This window comes from Hydractinia symbiolongicarpus, chromosome 2 (assembly GCF_029227915.1).
Source record: "Hydractinia symbiolongicarpus strain clone_291-10 chromosome 2, HSymV2.1, whole genome shotgun sequence".
Classification (NCBI taxonomy): Eukaryota; Metazoa; Cnidaria; class Hydrozoa; order Anthoathecata; family Hydractiniidae; genus Hydractinia; species Hydractinia symbiolongicarpus.
The window spans coordinates 29,241,698-29,264,033 of NC_079876.1; the positions used below are offsets into that span (position 1 = coordinate 29,241,698).

The 22,336-nt window shown below is 33.9% G+C and overlaps 2 protein-coding genes across 4 annotated transcripts; both read left to right on the top strand.

The window, feature by feature from the left end:
• The first annotated feature begins 225 nt into the window (after window positions 1–225).
• On the top strand, window positions 226–6,569 carry LOC130630562 (ELAV-like protein 3). Its single transcript, XM_057444099.1, has 2 exons — window positions 226–634; window positions 1,573–6,569. The coding sequence occupies exons 1-2, from the start codon at window positions 389–391 to the stop codon at window positions 2,482–2,484; spliced, it is 1,158 nt and encodes a 385-aa protein (XP_057300082.1). The 5' UTR covers window positions 226–388; the 3' UTR covers window positions 2,485–6,569.
• Window positions 6,570–15,134: 8,565 nt separating this feature from the next.
• LOC130630563 (uncharacterized) lies at window positions 15,135–17,108 on the top strand. 3 transcript variants are annotated; one of them, XM_057444100.1, is made up of 2 exons: window positions 15,135–15,293; window positions 16,077–17,108. In XM_057444100.1, the coding sequence occupies exon 2, from the start codon at window positions 16,091–16,093 to the stop codon at window positions 16,928–16,930; it is 840 nt and encodes a 279-aa protein (XP_057300083.1). In that variant the 5' UTR covers window positions 15,135–15,293; window positions 16,077–16,090; the 3' UTR covers window positions 16,931–17,108. The 3 variants fall into 3 exon arrangements, with proteins under 3 accessions (XP_057300083.1, XP_057300085.1, XP_057300084.1); XM_057444102.1 differs by having other exon boundaries at window positions 15,193–15,305; XM_057444101.1 differs by having other exon boundaries at window positions 15,211–15,344.
• Window positions 17,109–22,336: the final 5,228 nt, after the last annotated feature.

A 22,336-nucleotide genomic window follows, 5' to 3' on the forward strand; every position in this document is an offset into this window, starting at 1 on the left:
TGTTGTGCGATAGGGGGAAACCCTCCTAATTAATTCATGTGTGACAGATGACAGTCGAATAAAGCCTTGTGTTCTATTGTTGTTATTAACAACGTGCTTAAACCAATAGGGATTACGGATGAACAAAAGTTTCAGCCAATGAAAAACCATTAGTCAGGATTTTATTGTCTAAGCGTGCGAAACAAATCGGAGAGAAAAGAAAAGAAAAAAAAACATAAATTCTAGCGCGGTACAAATATGATGTTTTAGTTCCTTCTAGACGATTGGACACACGGAGTGGGTTTTACGTTTCAGTTTTTGTATTTTTTTATGTTGATATAAATTATTTTAAGTTCAAGAAAATTGATTCCATTATTCTTTTAATAAATCAACACTGTCTAAAATTGGTATGGCTACCGCGCATTTAATGAATGGACATACACATCATCTGATGAATGGAACATTAAATCCTCACATGGCTATGAATGGGTACCCGATAGATCAAAAAGTCGAAGCTGATCAACAGAATATAGACGATGAAAATGCTACAAACTTAATTATAAATTATCTGCCACAAGAAATGACAGAAGAAGAGCTCCGAACTTTATTCTCATCCATAGGACCTCTGGAATCATGTAAACTTATTCGTGATAAGGTAAATAAGTTGTTTGTTTGTTTTTGTCAACGAAGTGGAGTTGATTTTTTTGCGAGTTGTTTTGCGAAAAAAAGTTTACTCAGCGACTTGTTTTTTGCTTCCATTGCTATGTAGTTTCGTCACATGACAGAAAAGCTCTTAACGACTTTCCTGTTCTGTAATTGGAAGTTGTTTAATTTCTGCTGTCATTAAAATACTTTTGTTCGTAATTTTTTCCCTTGACGTAAGCTCGTCTACTGTCACTATGAAGTAGCTAGTACTGTCAATTCTATTTATAATTGCTTTGGTTTGACCCTCAACTCTTTATCATGTCTTTGTTTCTTGTACAAGTAGTATATTTATCTTTCAAAGAGATATCTTCACCCGTGTTTATCTTGCGTCACTGAACTGCACACTGTATATAACACAACTTGATATAATCTGTCTGTATGCATAAAGCATCTTTTGTTATCTAAAACACGTTCCAGAGCTCAAACTTTTTTTAATCTTATTTTCTAAATAAATACAGAAAGTGAAAGTTTATCGGTAATATGGCGTTTGTTTTTTTAAGGACTTTTTTTTTATCTCCGCAATATGTTTGTTTACGGAATTTTGTTAAAAACAAAACATCAAATATTTGCTGCTTTTTGTTTTTATTCAACCCAATCTTTATTCCATCGAAATCGATTTTGCTAATGTTTCTTGCATGAAAATATATGTCCTGTTTCTGGAAAAACAATCGGTTAAGTTTTAGCCATTGTTTTTATTTTGTCTACTTTTAGCCATTCCAGGCTTCGTTGTTCTTAAAATTTACGTATAAAAAGACATGATTTTTTCACAAGGTCAAGGGTTAAATTTAAAAGGCAACGCCCCTAAATAATGGGCGTCGTCTTGTGTATTTTTGTGTGATTTGGAGAGTTTTTCGTCACCCAAACTGAAATATTTCTATTCTTTTTTAGGTCACTCGTGCAAGTCTAGGTTACGCCTTCGTAAAATATGAGCGTACTAACGATGCCAAAAAAGCTATCGAATCTCTACAGGGAATGAAGTTAACAAACAAAACCATCAAAGTAAGTGTGGCCAGACCAAGTTCCAACGAAATAAAGAACGCCAATCTCTACGTCAGTGGCCTACCATTAACAGTCACAGAACATGAACTACGAGTTCTGTTTGCAAGATATGGTCCTATTATAACGAGCAAGGTTTTATATGATGAATCAAGTCAAAGTCGAGGAGTTGGATTTGTTCGTTACGATAAAAGGGCGGACGCAGAAGCAGCCATCAATGGGTTAAACAATCGCATTCCTGAATTAAATGGTGCTATCAAACCTCTTACTGTGAAGTTCGCCAACCCTCCATCTCAGAAAATACAGCCGTACCTCGATATACTGACACAAGCAAAAGGTCTTGCTGGGTCAGCATTTTTGCGACAGGCTGTTGGTTTATCTCAGCTGTCTCCAATGAGTTCAACAGGAGCCTCACTTTCAACTTCTCCCATTGCTTCACCACTGTCACCCAATTCAGCATCGTTGCTACGCAACAACATGGTGGTCAATCAAGCGGCATCGGCTTCGACATTAAGCGGAATTCAAAACTCATCTTGGTGTGTTTTTGTATACAACCTTCCATCAGACGCCACCGAGCTCACACTCTTTCAGCTGTTTTCAAAATTTGGAGCCATACAAAGCACTCGAGTGGTTTATGATGAAAACACGAAAAAATGCAAAGGTTTTGGATTTGTAAACATGGCGCATTATGAAGACGCAACTATGGCTATTCTACACTTAAACGGATACTGTTGCGAAAGAGGAAAGCCTCTACAAGTGTCGTTCAAGCGTCCCAAAAGCCAAGGTAATTTATCTATGGCTTAAGATATTGGCTAAATCATCTTTTATTTTGAATGTGGGAAGATCTTTTGTCGTTGTTGTTGCTGTTTTTTTGTGATGTTTTTAAAATAAGAGTTTCAGAGCTGTACTCGAAGTATTAAATTATAATAGTTATTATGGCGCTTAAAGTTCCCACGTAAAAACTTCATTTTTTTAAGTTGTTGTGTAAATGAGAGAATGTAGAAAGTTTTTCAAATGAAGAACAAAAAACAATAGCTGGAATGAGGCAGCTTAATGTATAATAGTTTGTATGTAGTGTTAGAGCAAGTTAAAATTATAAATAGTTATACAACGCCCTATCGACGCAAAGGCTTCAAACGCTTTCCAATACAGTAGTTTCCCGAGAATACTTACGATGGAGGGTGATTTTTTAGCCTCTGCGTAGAAGGGGTAATATTTTTTGGTTTGGCTTTCAGTTTTTGAATGTTTCGTAATAATACGTAAATCAAATATTTGTGAAAAGAATTATTTCTAGATTTTAGAATGAACAAAACTCGTTTCCTGTTTGTTGACATGTTAGGGTAATTGCTTAAAAGCCATCTTTTGAAACCACCTTTTTGGAACTTCGTCATAACATTCATTTTGGCACGGTTTAAAACTCAAAATGCACATTTTGTAGATTCTAAAGTTTTTTGTAATGACATTTTAAAACTGTCAATGCTATTCGTCGATATAAATCTCCTTTGTACAGATTTTTGTGGTTTGACCCTATTCTGTTGCAATTAGACCGTGAGTCAAAATTGTTTAAAGAATTTCTCGCTAAACAAATCTACTCTAAGTTCTTTGAAAGTATGACAACTAATTACTTACGTTCTTTCAAAGTATAACACTTTACTAGTACGTGATCTCATGGCGTATTTTTCTGTCAGCAAACTTTTAAAACTAGGGAATTTTAGCTATTGAGTTAGAAAGTCCACAGGAGGAGTGTTTTTCTCAAACTTTGATAGAACATATGTTTTTTACTCTGTTTTTCTTATATAAAATATATTGCAGATTTTACAAAAAAGAGGTTTTATTGAAATTTACGCGTCGTTAAAATTATATGGTACGAAGTAACACAAAAAGAAAAATATATGTTACATATGAAAAAATGAAATGAAATTTTGCGAATATTTTTTCGTCAGTGTTACGATATTTATAATATCGAAAGCATTCGACACGCACGAAAAAATATTCGTTAAACTTCTTAATCGTTAGGATTATGGTTGCGTTTTCGTTTTTGTTGTTTTTTTTATTTCGTTACTTATTTGTTTGTTATTATTATTATGAATTATGATAACGTCATATATCATGAGCATTTTAAAAAACGTATATATATTTATTAAAATGAATTTGCTCCTAAGGAGGACGGTGTTACTTTATTACAGTATATATGCAAGGCATTGTGGGACAGGTTCCCATAATGCATTTCGGCAAGGAGAAAATATTTTGTTCAGTTCTTTGTATGTGGGATTTCCTTTGGAATATATGAAAACTTCTATGAATACCAGGGTTGGTTTGGCATTTCTCTTTGCCGATATTTTGTTACGTTACATTTACGAGAAAGTTTCGTTGTTAAGTTACATTTATGAGAAAGTTACGTTTATCTCGTTATATTTACGAGAAAAGTTACGTTTTGTCACGCTCTTTATGTTATAATGCACGTTTATGTTTTGGAAAAAGAATTTATTACAGCACAAATTCTCATCGTATAAGAAAAGAATATATTTATGTCGTAAATTAAAAACCTCTTAGGCAAAAAAAACTTTTTTATTGAACCATGTATGTCGACAATGAACTCGCGTTTTATGTCGACAATATTCCTCTATAGCTTGAAATTGATCTAGAGTTTAATTATTGACTTTTCAATTGCGCATTTCATGATGGAGGACTTTCATAACATAGTGGAGAACTTTCATAACATAGTGGAGAACTTTCATAACATAGTGGAGAACTTTTAAAACATGATAAAAAGCGCAAATTTTTACAACAAAACGTATGCAATTTTTTTTGTAAGCGTTTAATATAGTTTTTTAGCGAGGATTAGCGATTTTCTTTCATCTTTATCGCTTTCAAAAAAACAATATTTTAAAAGCATACTTTTATTTTCCATATTACATTTAACTGAATTTCTGTACGCATGCGCGTAAATACAATGATTCAAAAGCATAGCAGATGTTTATTTTATTCTGATTCTTCTCTTCCCTTTAAATGACAGGTGTTTTTAATTATAAAAATCAATCTTTGGGTTTTCACTGAGTCATGATTCACCTACTATATATATCCCACACAATATTTTTTCGGTAAAATTATTATCTTGAACTTGCTAAAAACAGCCTTTTTAGATTACGTCAGCACTCGGTAATTGCCGACGCGACCGCTGATATGTTAACAACAAGAAAAACAATTCTCGTTTGAAACGCTGTTATGCTTTCATATCATGAGAACCTTCTTTGAGACATTTCCGTGCAAACCCTAAAATTTTTAAACATTGACTTTTAAAATGGATAGATTAGCAATATTTCTGATATGAGTTCCTGCTTCTTGTGGGTTCTTTGTTTCCCCTAAATCGACAATAGTCACGAATTCGAAAAACGGAATTATTTATTGTTGTTCACCTGACCTCTCTTTATATTTGTGGAGGTTTTCTATTTTAAAAGTGCGAAACATAAGAAGATAGATCATAAAATATTTTACTGTGTAGTAGCTGTTCTCATAATTCGCACGCAGCAACAGTCTTGTTTCAGGCAATAAATAATTAGTTATAAACTTAAACAATTTCTTAGGTTCTTTTATCAAAAAATTAAGAACACCGAAATTTTAAGTTAAAAAAAGGCGTAAAAGTTTTTTTACGTTTCGAGCAATTTACAGCTAAATTAAGACAAGGTTGTTCTTTAAAACCTGCTATATTTCAAACAAGTAAAATTATAATCATAAAAAGGTTAACTTTAATTTGTCATCACGACTCACTAATCCCAGTTTGTTCATCCTTACTTAATAACAGCACGGTAGCTATATCGTCATAATCAATAAGTCAACTAACGAACTAAAAAAAGATGGAGGAAGTAATTCATTGGATTGCTATCATTTGCTGTCATGACAACAAATTAATGCTAATCGCTGCTCTTACATACATAAACTGCTAAAAGGAAAACCCCAGACAAATCAATCAATAAGATCTGACAATCCAACCTCGTCCCCAGCTTTTCTTGGCTTTATTTCACATTGGGTTCACCTGGGGACGAGACAAAAAGTCTTATGGCTTACCATTGTATTATGTTGGACTTTGCAAAACGCACTTATAAATTAAAAGAATTAAAAGAAGCTGTTAGTGAGAATCACAATGTAAAAAGAAATGAATGTGAACCAGCATTTTGACTTTATCCATTTCCAACAATCCAAAGCGTAAAGCGGAAAGCCATATTGTTTTGAATAAACTCTTTGTGATGGTAGACACTTTGTTTTAATGATACAATATTTGCACTCTGGTTGCAGCATGTTGATAAATATCTCACCAACAAACTCATTGGAATAATATCCGTCAGCCTTTTCTTCTTTGTATTAGCACTCTAACCTTTGCCATAAATTATCTCGTGAAATGACAGTTAGTTGATACCTAGATATGTCCATGAAATATAACTTCAGCCAATAAGGCAATCTTTTATTTTCTCCGATCCAACCATGTTTTATTGCCAAGGAATCTTCAAAAGAGAGAGACTGAAACTTTTCTGTATACTCTTTCAGTAACAAACGTTCTCGATGCTCTAATTCATCATCAATAGGGACACCTTCTTCATAAGCAAAAAAGTAGTGAAGTGAGGAATTTAAGCATGTAGCAATAAAAGCTTGCCCAAGAAGAGAGAAGAGGCTATCTAGCTAGCTTTGTAGCTACCACATACCTTGCTACTAAGGTGTCGACGAACCGTTTAAATGTTTCTTTCTGATAGTTAAGTACTGTTTAAATGTAATAGTTTGTTGACATTATAAACATTCGCTTTTGAGCGATTTAAATATTTACTCAAAAACTTTTTTCGCTGTAATTTTTGTGCAGAACAAGGTTTAACATTTCATTAAAAGAAGTCATTATTTTATTTATGCAAGCTTTGCAGAATTACTAATGATTCTCTTCTTTTTAATGAGATAAAATAAACATTTTGTCACGGTATAATAAAAATGCTGCGTGACCTGATGACATAAGGTGAGAACTCAGCAAATTTTAAAAATATGCGTGAAATTCTATAATTGATCTGAGAAAGTAACAGATTAACCTCTTTCTCAGGGCATTTTAAGTTTTTTATTAAATTAACGGATCAGGGGCGAAGAGGCCCTCGGGACGAGGATGTTCAAGCACCCTAAAATCTTAAAACCAGATCAAAATTTGACCTTAAGAGCACTGAATATCCAGCATTTTCTCTAAAGAAATCCTTTAGCTTTATCCGTATTTATTTTTGTGAATTTTTACAATGCGCGAAATTCAGTACAGGAATTACAACTTATTGACAGCAATCTTGATAATATTTGTAACGGATTGTAGTAACTCGCTGTGTTTGTTTTTTTGAACCACTCCCATCCCCAGAAGTTTAAATGTTTGATACGGGTCTTCTGTTTATTCATCTTGGATCAAAGTTTTTTCTTGTGTCTGTGTGAATAGAAACCATATGAAAAATTATTGGAAAAATGAAAAAGTGTATCTAAATCTATTAATGTTTTAAGAATTAAAATAGCAGATTCTTAAGAGAAAAGAGAGAAAATGCAATGGGGAACAAATACTGCAAAGCAAATGCCCTAAAACTCCAGAAGACTGTTTAAAGCTATCCCATCCAACAAACAGTTTCAAAACAGAATAGTGACGATATTATTATCGAGAAAATCCTTTGAAAGGTTCTTCCGTAAAAAGGACTCATAGAAAGATCATAATTACTGGACCCACATATAAAGATCTAAAAGAAAAAAAAATCCCACTTATTGTTCTCCCTGAACTTTTTGGAGCTGGCTGGAAAAAGCTTGGAACTTTATTCGGTCCATCTTAAAACTATATTATAGGAACAATGGTACATATGTGAGATATATTGGTAAATGTAACCTGCGCCATTAAGTCCCACTCGGCCCATCACATTTTGTAGCGGTTTGGAAGCTAATGTGCAGGTTTATTTATACCAAAGAAAAGATAAAAGCAGACAATAATGGGCAAACCCTTTTGTTCTTATTTTATTTTGTGCGCAATACCATGTTCCAGCCTCGTGGGTACACAGTAGTGGTGCCCCGTGTCTTTTAATACATCCATGTGTAAATAATTCCCCAAGGATCTCGAAAATTATTCAAACATCCTAAAATTGACAAACTGATGGAATGCGCCAATAACTCCGCAATACAGTTAATTCTGAAGCATATCAGCAAATGCGAAAAGTTCAGGGTTCAACCCCGGCCAAATTATCATAAAAACTAAAAACAAGGCTATATTCTAAAGTTGGATTCTTACTATTAAGAACAAAATGAGAACAAATCAGGCTCAAAAAGGCTAAAACAAAAAAAAACAGCTAGCCTCAAAAGTACTTGGCATAAAAATAATACTATAATGGCTAAAGTTGCAAAACATAGAAATAGACAGTTTTATAAAGCACGATCGATTATAAATAGCTTGGTTTTTAATAAAGAAATTTTTATCATGCCAGTATCGCAAATTTATGAAATTAACATCATAGAGTGCTTTAAAACTGTTTTCAATCAGGATATTGTGTGTTCAGTTTGCAAATTGGACAAATAATTAAGAAATGAGCCCGGAAAAAGATTGCGTTTCAATATCAGTTATTTAAGTTCGAAATATTTCACATAATAATTTTCCTGCAAAGCAATGATATGAAAAAGTGATCTGACGATTCTATCGCTAACAAAAATAGAATTAGCTAGCTAGTTGAGAGAAAGTAGCTTTAAAAACGACATCAAAAAATCAAAGATTAACAACTACTAGCTAGCGTTGTTCTCTCCATTCATGGTTTGGTTGTGGGTAATCAACTTCATAAAGGCGCAAGCTATCAGCTCTTTGAACTAGTTCAATAAGTTCTACACCATCAAATTTCACCCCTGGATCTTTGTCCTTTAAATTCTAACTTTAGGTGGACAAACACAGCCGTTTATCGATTTTTCTTGCAACAAAACTGTGTTACATGACACAAAGGAAGTATAGTAATTTTCCCTACAAAGCAGCCATTATGTTTTTGTTTTTTTCTCTGACAAGTGCTTAACTCATCACCGTTCCACCGCGACATGAATACTTTGACGTGTTTTGAACTGCAAGCTACTAGTGTTGGATGAAAAGATGTGACAGTAGGATAAGCTAGTATAATTTATTCTTCGAAGATTCAAATATCTACCGGCGAGAAAAGCTGCCAAGTTTCTTTATAACAGATTTAAAGCATTTTATTAAACACAGCAAACATAATAGCATTAAAGGTATGTTTAGCGAAAAATGTATGCGCTTCTGACATGATTTCAATTTACAATCGTTTTCGTGCATTGCACGTGAGAATTACAAAGCACCAAAAAGATGACAGGCTCCTTTAGTGACACCCGCTCCTTTAAAGTAACACATTGACAGATAAACAATCTGGGAAAAATAAAATTAATGTGGATGTCAAAAAAGTACACTTGGAAGATTACGGTCTTGATTTAGACAAAGGAGAATTTTGAGATTTTACACCATTTCTTATCTATCCCATAATTTACGTGGACTTTCAACATATTGTCCATGCGCAATTTGATGCACACAACCATTAAACTGCAAAAAAAGGGCTTTGTTATAATATAACAATAGCGTTCAGTTTATTAGGGCGATATTTTTATTTACCGCCCGCGGAGTGAAATTTTCAGCCCGACAGTATCATTTACGCCCGATGCGAAATAGAGGGTGTAAATGAGAGTGAAGGGATGAAAATTTCACTTTAAGGGTGAGGTAAATAAAAATATTGACCGAAAAATAAATGCTATTATTGTCATAACTTATTTCAATTTCTTTAAAACAAAGTTGTTTTTCTTTTCGTATTTCAAAATTTCCGAAAGTAGCCGTAACTGTAATTATTATTGAATATTTTTTTTAAGAAAATTAAATTTGAGAAAACTAAAAATCATTTTGCTGCTAATGTTGTTTCTTGCCAGATTTTTATGTTTTTTTTTGTCTCCGAGAATCGAAAAACTCGAATAAACTCGAATCGAATAAACAGAAGACATTCTATTGCCGATAACAACATTACAACCCTGGAAGCGGGCTGTAAATCCATTATCGACCCGCATTTTTGAACGCAACAAAAACCCAGGGCTGACAATTTAAATTAACGCCCGAGAATATAAAATAAAAAAAAGTGTGGTGACCAGATTCTCTCCATTATTGAAGGTAAACAATCTTTCTCAATTCTGCTCTCGATCTTTTGTATGTTTGCTTTATTCTTTAAGAATTTCATATTTTATACTTTTTATATTAATTGCAATTACTTATATATATACTAACGTTTTAATAGTAATTGGACTGCTTATAATAATATAGTATCGATATAGTCTTTACAATAACAATAATGAATAAATTCAATATCTCTTAAGGAAAGTAATGTTTTGAATTTCGCGAATCCAAATTAAGATTTAACCCGTGGCTTTATACACACAAAAACACAAGAATTAGAAGCAGTTTGGTGAGTGATGTAAATATTTTCATGGCAAAGAAAAAGTAACGCTATTTCCCATTGTTCAGAAATGTTAAAAATTTGTGTTGTTTCTAAACTTAACAACAGCAACAATCTTTCCACATAACTTCTGATTAATCCAGCCTTAAGTACTCTTTTAAGTGTATGTTGTGCTGATTAGCCTGCACTTTTGTGCTCCTTTGGTCCAGGCTAGTAATTGTACAATCCCTTTTATTCGTTCCATTATTTATTTTTATTTCATTATTTTCGCTGAGTATTTTCTCTATAAGCAAAACCACCATAGGTAACTTTCTCTTAAATTTCAGCACCTATCACTGTTTGGTCCTTATTTGATGCAGGAGGTTCCCAAATGAACAAAAGAGCATTAATAACTGTATTATAGTTAATTCTCAATGATTGAATGACATTGATGGCGTATGGATACCGTATTGATAGCTTTTAGATGGTGTATGGTTACGACAATATGCCACTTTCCATTCTTCCTCTAAATCCTTATTTTTTATCTTTTGTTACTGCTTCACTTCTCTAAACGAGGAAGGAAGTTTTGATTTATAAGTGGTTGTCTTTTTCGAACATTGCACTATCAATTTCAATTTCATCGGGCGTTGTTGTTATTTGACACCCTTGGACTTTACCTTACCGCCCTCCAGTGTCATTTATGCCTTATGCGAAGCAGGAGGCATTAATGACACTGGAGTAACACAGTAGTAATCATCAAGTAACAAAAGTAACCATACTTTATGTTAAAAAATAAAATATATATTCTCGCGTGTTACTCGATTATTTTGTTAAGAAATTCTCCAAACAACTTATGTTCACTCTTTGGTTACTCGTAAATAACTCGTAGGTGGCTCGTTGATGACTTAGTTGGTGACTCATTGGTGACTCGTTGGTGACTTGTTGGTGACTCGTTGGTGACTCGTTGGTGACTCGCTGGTGACTCGTTGGTGACTTGTTGGTGACTCGTTGGTGACTCGTTGGTGACTCGTTGGTGACTTGTTGGTGGCTCATTGGTTACTCGTCGTTAACAGTCAACTTCAAGGTTAAGATGAAACTTTTTTCACAGTTTTTTTGTTATTAAACTCAAGGCTGCCTCCATTCTTACTCGTATCGATTGACAAAAAAATTTCTTATACAAACCTCCACAATACACCTTTCCCGGATTTACTTTCTTTGATGTGCCGCAGCTCTATCTCAACATCCTTACATGAAAATTGATAAATCGTGAAATTTTCATATTTATACATTAAAGAAACAACCTGCTACAACAGTTTTTTTAATTTTGTACTAATTAACCTTTGCTCGAAGATGAGGCTTATTAGTACAAGTCGAAAATTAAGAAGGCTTTCACCGTAACAATGATGCAACCAAAACAGCACTTTCCCATGTCGGATTAAGTTGAAAATTTATACACACACCAATTTACTGGTGCTGAATATAATGTTAAGGTCAAAACATCAAAATTCCAAAATTTTAAAAAACATGAATTCGTGAAATGTGTATTGGTGCAAATTATCGGACCAGGTAAATCGAGAGTTATAATAAACAGCAAAGATCTCTATAAACCAATACGTGTCACAAAAATATCTATGTAACAAATTAACAAGTGGCAAAGGTCTTTCAAACACCTGACGCACTGATTATGTTTTTGTCCGTGCTACCTATAAGGTCGTCTTGCTATAATACCATTTATGCTATACATGGCCATCAGTATTTTAAATCCGAAGTAGCAGAGTCAAAGTGTTTTTCATGTTTTCATGTTTTATTATTGTAAACTTGGTGAAGGCAATGTTGAGACAACGGCTTCAATAACTTGTGTATTTTGTTTGAAGCAAATGAAAATTTATTGTAGGGATTTGTGGTAAATTTATTCGTGATTCGTGAATGGATATTTTGTGATAAAATTCAGCTTTACCCTGGCTATAGAGTCTGTTCAGTTCTCAACATACGCATGCTTAGTAAGTGTCAACCACAGCGCTCTATGTCAACCAATGACAAGTAAAGGACATACGACAACCCATGGGATATATATTTAATATATAGTCGGTTGCCTGTGGAAATATTTAAGAGTGCACTCGTTATTTTTACACCGCATTGCGTGCGTCTTGCTACTTGCATTACCATTTAGACAGACAGGCGTATTCGGTATTATAAACCGGACTAGTTGATAGCACGTGGATAAATTCCGTCCTTTATATATTACATTTCGTGTTTCCACAACACGACCTTTTTCTCGCGAGCACAAACAGACAAACGGAATACGGCTAATATTAAAGAGACTAGTCGTTAACCCGTGGAAAAATCCGCAGGATCGCCCGTCCTTTATATACTGCATATTTTGTGTTCCCGTAGCACAATGTTTTTTCGCACACAATCAGACAGACGGGATGTGGCTATTATTAAAGAGATGTGATACATTCAGAACAAAATACCCACACATGTAGTATAATACTTCCTGCCATATACTAAACGATGGAGAGCTGGCCTAGAAAATTTAACGTGTCCATTCTAATATTTAAAATGCTCGGTTCAAAGTTCCAATTGAGTATACACAAAAAATCGAAAATTCTTAAAATACTAAGCATAGAGGAACGCAAGAAATAATATTAAAAGTGATTTTAGCGTGCTATTTTTTTACTATCGTTAAACATGCCTGCGATCTCGTCTCTCGGAATTATGAAACTGAAAATATAACAACAATCATTGACAATATTTAGACGAAAAACACGGTAAAAGCTATTTTAGCTAAAAAAAATAAAATAGTCGAAAATTTACATCACAACTAACATATTGTTATGACTAAATTCTTGATTGTAGATCTTCCTGCTATATTTACATATACACCAGACAAACAGCGTTTGATAATGTATCTATACATTCACATTACATGCATACGATCAGACAAAAACACACGATTAAAAAATTAAAAAAGACGTATTTAGCGATACATAATCTTTACCAAAGCAAGGTTTTTTCGGAGATAACTTATCTCTTCAACAAATGTATTGCAAAAGACACAAACTAAACTTTTATCTAATGTCTATTTTTGTTCAGCTGAACTTTTATTTTTTTTTTTCGATAGATAGTTCTACTTCTAACTGTAGTTGGTTGGTAACATTTTTCCATAACAACATGTTTGAATTTTTTTGCCTATATTGAATTCTTTTAGTATTAAATTATTTTAAAGAAAGTTTGAATAAAAACGTGCCCTCCCACGTGGGACGACTGCAGGAGGCTCTAATCTCTGCAGTAGGTGAAGCAATGCAAGGGTTCGACTTTAGCACATACTTAGGGCATTGCTATCTCGTATAAAGTAGCGATTTGGCGGCCGTGTTGAAGAAAATACGGGTATTAAGAGACAAAATTTAAAAGTTACTCTACTTTAATAACTTTTTTCATGTTGAAAAACATTCCCTTTTCTTCACTTCTTGACTTAGAATAATAAAAAAGCTTTAGTTAAATTTACGCGCATAAAGTTCTGGTTTTTAAAGCTGTGTCCGGAAACTGACCTTGCTGATGTAATGTTTTGAGAACAAGGTTCGGACATGTTCTTTTGAGTAAATTAAAACTATCATTGAAATATTTCTCTTCCCGAGAAGCTTTATGTTCTGTTTTGCATACAATTTAGGTTTTGAACTAGAATCAGAAACAACAAAACTTCGCGGGTGCAAATTTATCTTAACGGAATACGTTTCTGCGATGGTTGAATATTATTTTGAGCTTTTCGCAAAATGATTTAATACCATCGCAAAATATGTTCTTGCAAAATTCATTTTTGAAACTCTCATTTTAGCAAAATTTGTCATTGTGCCACGTAAATTCCCCAAAATTTTCCTAAAAACAGAAATAATTTTTCTTTTCGCTTGTGTCTGCTCCCTAAAAGAAGAATTTGATTGGCAGTTTTATGTTGAGGAAGAACAATTTTTTATTGCAATATAAACATTAAATGTGGAAATTGTCTTTTTCAAATCCTAGTACTCGGACAAATTAAATTCCCGCAAAATGTATTGAAACTATCCATTCGCGAAGTTAAATTCTCGCGAAATATATTGAAACTATATATTCGCGAAATTAAATTCTCGCGAATTTAAAAAAATACAAAATGTGGATTCCCGAAATTTATTCCACTAAATTACCATCGAATTTGTTCTGGAGTTCATCTCGAAAGAGTTGGAGTTCATCTCAAAAGTGTGTGCCATAATCGAACATCTATTGACCAATCGCATTGCGCGATTTGATTAATATCTGTTAGACAACAGTTTGACCTCATACTTATCGTATAGGCAACATGAATTAAGGTCAAGGAAATATTTTTGGATTTTGACATATTGGTTTTCTCACAGTTGGAAAATACTTCTCCTGCAGTGATATATAAATTTTTCCGCTCTGGTTATTAAAAATAAGAAATTAAATTAAGTTCTTGGGATTAAATTTTTAGAGTCACGATGCCTTATTGCAAATGTTCCATCAATCTGAACTTCATCTACTTACACTCTTTATACAGCATCAGTGGGTAGTAAAAGATAGTCACCTGGTCTTAGATTTTTCAACAGCATTGGTAATTTTAAGATGGGGAGGCGCTGAAAATATGTTTCTAACGTTCTTGAAAAACTTTTTTACTAATTAATGTATTGAAATTAGACCATTATCAGGAGAATGTCAAAACACGAGCACAATTTGAACGCTTTTGATAAAAAATAACACTTATGATTTAAACTGTCACAGCGTGATGGAATTTTAATCATAAAAAACTAATAACAACGATGAATATTTTCCTTTTGGACGCACAGGTGAGAAGAATTAACAAAAAATAAAATTCGAAATCTTCACTCCCATTTTTTTTCGCGTGATAAAAAACACAAAAGAAAATTTTATCTCGTCCCTTTTTTTTATAAAACAACAAAACAAAAACAATTCAAGAATTCTGGCTTAACTGCGCTTTCATTTTGATAAGAGACACAAACAAAGATGGTATCCAAGGATGTAAACAAAAGATGGTAGCCTTTTGCTTCCTGAACACCACGTAGTCTCTACGTCAGTAAATCCTTATTTAACGAAGAAATCATTTTCTTATTATTTGTTGAGAAACATTGATTGAAAGAGGCGGCAAGAAAAGCAAAAAAGGTACTTGTAAAGGTGATTTTTTATGTGATTCTTAGTCATTTGTAGATTCGTGTAGGTGATTATACGTTTTTTGTTTTTATAATCAGTTTTGTTTCTGTTGCTCGGTGGCCTGACAATACGTTCTCTGTGTTATAGAGACGCTTACGGAAGACCCGAAGTGAGCTTAAAATCTCCATTTTGTAGATTTCTTAAGCAGTAACACAAAGAAATTGTTAATCTGACGCCGTGTTAAGCATCTCTATTAATAATGCCTCTTGTCTGTCTGTATCTTCGTTAATTTATGACCGTCTTCTCTGTCTGTATCTTCGTTATTTTATTAATAATACTCGTATAATTTGTGCGGGAAAAATGTCGTGCTACGGCCGCACGAAATAGCGAAACAATACATTTTATCGACTATGTTGCGACGGGTCATGAAATTTAAAGGAAGGGTAATTTAGCGGGACAAAAGCTAGTTTATATTATTACGCGTTGTCTGTTTGTGATTCAAAGATGGAAGCTATGATTTGCTCAAAAACATATTGAAGGGCTAAAAAAAATTAACTTTAACAATTTCAATATTAATGTCGCATATTTATATTTGATTTCTGATAGAGTCATAATTGTTAGTCAGTTGTAGAACAACTTAAATATCTGCACCATCTGGTTCTACAACCGCCTCTTGCTACTTCATTGGCTATTGAACCTGCCTAAGATTTTCAGTTCTTGTAAAAATTAAGATTAAGTGCGCAAAAATTTAATTTTAAAATACTCATGTTTACTGTAACTAATGCATTTTTTTAGCTCAGCCAATCAAAATGCATTCTTCTTTAACCAAACTTATTATTGGATGCGCTTTGCTGGCAACGTTGGGTGTCCAAGCGGAAGAGGAAGTAACAAGGACAGAAGAATTGTCACATAACGACCATCTCAAACGCGACTTACCTAAAACTCGATTAAATAGTTACTTAAAACAAATGTCCAATGATTATTTAAATTTAATCAAGAACTTTTTACAACGGCGCCATAAGCCAGTTAAACGCAACCTTCCATACTTTCTCCATCGCAAGGAGGCAGGAGTCCCATATTTCTGGGAACGAGAAGCTAAAATACCATACTTTTTCCAAAAAAGAGGAGCAAGTGCTAAGGAAAATCTTCCATACTTTCTCCATCGCAAGGAGGCATCAGTACCGTATTTCTGGCAAAGAGAAGCTAAACTACCATACTTTTTTCAAAGAAGAGAGTTAAGTGCTAAAGTTCCATACTTTTGGTCGCGTAAAGAAACAGAAGGCAAGTACCCTTTTGCATTTGGAGCTAAAAAGGAGTTACCTTTCTTCCATCGGCGAGAAGCTACCCATGACCTACCTTTGTTTTGGAATCGGCGAAACACAGTCGATAAAACAGAGGAAGACATCGTAGCAAGAGCTTTACTGGATGAAGTGAAACAGGAGAATAAAAGAGAACTGGTGTCATTGCTCAGTCCCATGCTTACTAGAAGGGGATTAAACGTTGTCCGCCAAACACCAATGATTACGAAAAATTCACCAATGTTATCAAAGCGGTCACCAATGCTATCAAAAAGAGCTCCCATGATATCACGAGAAGCACCCATGATTTCCAAGAAGTCTCCCATGCTGACAAAGGAATCGTCCATGTAAACATGTTATAATACCTAAACAGTAACAGTATTTATAGGTACAAGAATATGGAACGCTAACTTTGAGTCTAGCACCATAGCATATTTGTAAGTTTTATTTTTCAGAATACTCAGCATCAGTTTGTATGCCATTGTATTGAATATTTCAAAGAAAGAAGGTACAAAACAAAATGCTTTAATCTTAGTTCTGATGAATTACTTCTGATGAATAGGAATATTCCTGCCCCTTTCCCTTCACACATTAAAAACCCACCAATTTGTGCTAACAAAAAATTCACAATTGTTTAGGCAATAAGAGGCACAATCTCTGTAATAGCGGTGTCTCTATGTTGGGGGCAAAATCCATAACGACCGGAAAAAATTCAGAAAAATATGGAAAGGAGTTTATTAAAACCACAACCTGGTCGCGTTTTTTAGATGCAAAATGCAGCGAGATATACTTTATTCAATCAATGGGTCTAACTGTTTTCGGGTGTTGTTGTTATTATCAAAGAAAACTGTCGCAGCAAGGTCGCAGTGTCTTTTTGAAGACAGGAATGGCTAGACCATGATATTGATATTGACTTCCATGTTGGCGGTATCATTTTTATTCGTGGATTATTTGTTCTTGGCACTTTGCATTTTAGGAAAGTTGAGCTTAAATATTCTATAATAGATTGCCTTTTTTAGCCATATTATATCTTAAACATACCAATTTTAAATGCTGTCTGACTGTTTTTGTTTGACTGTGTCCGATGTAATTCAAATTGAATTTTTAAACTAGAAATTATTCCGCAAAATAGAGATTGGTAACTGATTTTGTTATGACTGGTTAACTACAGGTTTGACGAACGGTTACAAAGATATTGTGTTGGACTTTTCAGTTTGAGGCTTAATTACTTGGAAACACGTGGAAATAATTGACTTCATCTTCTGTGTTGATAGCTAGGGACTAGCAAAAGATACTTACGTACTTTATATTGAAAGACAGGGACAGTCCCCACGTAGTTATTACATCAGATGAGCAAATCTGGATAACTAATGCTGCGTAGAAATGCTAGTTTATTTACTAAACTTGTTTATTATGTTTAAATTTCAATCAGGGTGACCGACGTTTCTCCGCATGGGTTTGAACCCCACCTCTACTATGTAAAGATTGTAAGTGCCTTCCAGACATCTCGAAAGACGGATAATATTAGCTGTTGGTACCAGAAGTATGGTGCAGAGATTTTCCTAGCTTCTTTTCTGCCTTATTTCGAGAACAAAACTTTTTTTCGCCGTTTTCTCGGTTTTTGGTTGAAGAAAGTTAGGAGGACCCAAGTTTGAAACGGTTGCATTGACTTCGAACGCGCAGGTCCCTTAAAAATACAGTGAAGCCTTTATAGCGGACCCCTCCCCACCACGGGCACTTTACTGAAGGAACAGATGAAAAGGTGGTAAGACGCTCAATATAAATATCTCAACAATATCTATACAGCAAAATTAAAAGCGGACGTCTCTCTATAGCTGACGCCATTAAAAGATTCCAATTTACATTATCCTTATAATCGACCTCTTTGGATACGGTCCACAATGGTCATATAGAACAATTTTTTTCTTCGTTAAAACAGTAAAACTACAGTTTTTTGTTAATTTGCTGCTTTGTTTTACCTCGTCCCCAGAAGTTCTTGCCTTTTAAATATCGAGGCCGGGCGGTGAGGAAACCCTTGGTAAAGGCTGGTGGGTACTGTAATGCGATTGGTTTACATTTGGCATAGATAATTTATACGACTTGTTATAAAGATGGCGGATTTTGTTACAGAAACATTGAAACTTTAGATGATTTCTCACAAATTAACTAAATATGATGAGTGGAGAAGTAAATATCTTTAAAAAAGATGTTATTTTAGCATATTTTTCAGTGTTAACATTTTAAATAAAATTTCTTTTTCAAACCTTGTAAAGAACACGACTTTTGGCAATTTAGCTGGGTGAAAAAAAAATGTAGCTAGCTCTGGCTATGTTTGTAATATATACATAGGCAGGTATCATAAGTCATTACTAAATAAAAATAAATCTTATTTTTCATTTATTTTCTAGTTAAAGAAACCAGTGCTTTTCTAAAATTGTAGTTTCAGTCAAGTTAGCTGAATGCATCTTGTGAAATTATCAATACAACAGTTAATAACATGCGTTAACATATTTTATAATAATCTTCCCACTTTTAACAAATGATGTTACTGCTCAACAACTTTTACATTCTGTTGAATTGTTATATATACTTAGCATGGCCATAAGATGAGGAAATAAAGATAAATACAGACTTACATACAGTTCTTTTTATCCTTTCCCTCTTTACACAATGTTGGAGAGTCATAGCAGCAAAGCCTCTGTCTTTAAAAACTTGAGCACATTATTGTCTGTGGATGTAAAAGTATCTGAATGATTAGAAATTTTAGTCTTAACACTTTCGGCAAGGATTATAGCTATATACGACACATTTAAGTGATAAGCAATTAGATTAATCTCTAAACTTTTGGGTCATGCAATAGATTGCTAAAGCATTTTTGATCACAGCCTCTTAGCTGGTTGCTGCACGTAGCTATAATGATCTTATCAACACAGTGGTAAATATGAACCAGACATTATCGTGTTCATCAGTAGTGAATCTATCACGCTAAAGTACGCTATATTGCTGTTTAAATGCAATTGCTTTTGAGCAAAATTCTAGATAAGTACAGGGAGGCATAGATAAAAGGCCTGAAGGTCGCTAAGCTAGTTGTTTAAATTTTTGTTTCATTTTAAATCTATAGCTTGAACTCGCTCCTAGGAAAAGTTATCCAGTAAAAATTGGGACCAGGTTTTTGATTTTAACGATGTAAATAGCTCTTTTAATGCTTTCTCTTTAATTCTTAACACATTTTTGATAATAATTTCAATACTTTTGCTCTCCTTAAATTGATGACTAAAAAACAAATCAAAACTAAATCTAAGCCATGGCTTACTGCAGGAATGAAGGAGGCTATATCAAAACGAAATAAAATATTAAAAACGTTTATTAAAACAACAAACCTAATCCAGAAAATTAACATCCATATTCTGGAAAGAGGATAAATAATATTAACAAAGTAGACAAAAATAATAACAACAACAACGTATCTCTTAATATTAACGATCAACAAATTAATGACCCCCTTCTCATGTCTAATAGTTGTAAGAAACATTTTACAAAGATTGCTGATAAAATAAGAAATAAAATAGCCCCTACAAATAAGCACTTTTCTAATTAACTCTAAAATAGCAACCCTAATTCTTTTTTCTTTTCGCCAGTAGACACTGAAAAAATCGTAAAAGTAATAAAAACCTTGAACATCAGTAAATCAAATGGCCCAAATGGCCCAAAACCTAGCTATATTCCACAATCTAGTACTTACAGCTTTGTCCTAAAGAGGTACTTACCTTGTAAAGTATAAAAGCTAGCCAACTAGCTAGCTAGTTATGTTATGTATCAGTATATTCCAACAAAATCAGCTTTATCTAATCACCACTACCACATTCTTTTGAAAAATAATGCTTCGTAAAAGATTTTATCACCATAAAATATAGTGTGAGAAGTTTTTTAAAGTCAAGCGTTGAAAGCATAAACAACATAGATTCATCGTCCTTACGCCATACGCAAGTAAAGAACCAAGGACTCGATCAAGTTGCTTTCGCTAGCCGCGGAAACTGTAATAGCTAGACAACTTCATTAATTATTTAGAACTCAATATACTGGTTACGAAAAGCAGACTGTAGCAGGGTCTTGTTAACTAAGCGATAGCGGCTTTGGCATCGGGCAACAAACACTGGGGACGAGGAAGTTTTTGAAGGTTGCTTTGTGTACCGGCACCACAAATATCGGCTCCTTTGATGGCTTTGAGTTGACGATGATGTCAGCTGTAAGGAGGTTTCAGTGAATATACTTCCATGCGAAACAAGAGTTACCGTAATTTACTATTCATATTTGCGAGAAGTTTTTTCAAAATAAAATTTATATTGCGCGAAAACTAGGTGTCGCAAAAGTCCTTTCAGAAACAAAGTATTTAATGACAATTTGTTTCTCAATTTATACCGTTTGCTAAGGGCTTTTATGTAGGAGACATAAAATGCTGAAGTTAAAATTCACATACGAAGTACATGTAGTTCTGGGGAATCGGAAGAAGATGATCAGTGGAAATTGCTTTTCGAAAAAAAAAGAAAAAAGCGAATAGCGAGAGTCCCAATAATTTTTGCAAGACATAACGTCCTAGAATTCACAAGATTCAACTATTACGCCGGGCGGACCAAACGCTTATTTTCTCACTGGGCGTCAATTAAAAACTTTCGAAAATTGGCATTTTCTATCATGTGAACAAAACACCGCAAATTTCTCACGATACTTCATGCCTGACTCGCAATGCAGCGCCTTTGAATTTGAATAAATCGAACAAAGTTTCGAACGACCGCAACATAACTAAAAAGTGTTTTTTTCTTTTTAAGCTTTTCATTTAAAAAGGCCAACAACACTGGACCATCCTTCATGCGTTGACTTTCACACACATAGAATTATATCTTTTTGCGAAAAATGTTACAATTCGCGTTAGATTTTCCTATCCAGAAACTATCTATACCATCGCCAACGTTTTGTAACTCCTGGTTACTTAATCTGTATTACTTCGCGCATATGAACTAACCTTTTGAAAATTAATTTGCGGTTCTCATTTTGCGTTATACATAGTACCTCATAAAACTAAAATCGAAAAATGATTACATAGAATCATTGACTCCTTACGTCTAACTAAAGGAATTCATCTTTGAAGGCTTACCTGGGAAATTTCAGGTTAAAAAGGTTACTTGAACTTTGAAAAAGTACTGGCAATGAACCTTAGTATTCTAAATCGTGCAAAAGCATTAACATCTGGCGACGATCTTATTTCTTTAATAATTTGCCATTTTGATAATTCAACAAGTTGACTGGAACTGCAAAAAACGACGGACAGTAATATTTAGTACTTTGAATTTGAAGTTTTGATATACGGAAGGAATAAATGTGCATCGTGAAATAACTGCTGGTAGGATTATTGCGGATATTCCATTTTGCCATGTTCGATGCTTCACCACAACGTGTCATGGTAACACATTTGCACGTTTAAAATTCTCCAAACATCCTTCAATCACCTTATCACACAGGTTAACCTAGCTATTACAAGAGGAGGGGTTCGAACCCATGCGGACAATCGTCCATTGGAAATTAAGTCCAACGCCTTAATCACTCGGCCACCCTGGTTGAAATTTCAAGTTAATAAGGTTACTTGAACTTGGAAAAGTACTGGCAATGAACGTTGGTATTCTAAATTGTACAAAAGCATTAACATCTGTCGGCGTTTTTATTTCTTTAATAATTTGCCGTTTTGATAATTCAACAAATTGA

Excerpts from the sequence above, each read along its gene's own strand:
- LOC130630563 (XM_057444100.1), top strand. The coding sequence starts at position 16,091 with ATGCATTCTTCTTTAACCAAACTTATTATTGGATGCGCTTTGCTGGCA.
- LOC130630562 (XM_057444099.1), top strand. The coding sequence starts at position 389 with ATGGCTACCGCGCATTTAATGAATGGACATACACATCATCTGATGAAT. Across the intron at positions 635-1,572 it reads GTAAACTTATTCGTGATAAG|GTCACTCGTGCAAGTCTAGG; the intron begins GTAAATAAGTTG and ends ATTCTTTTTTAG.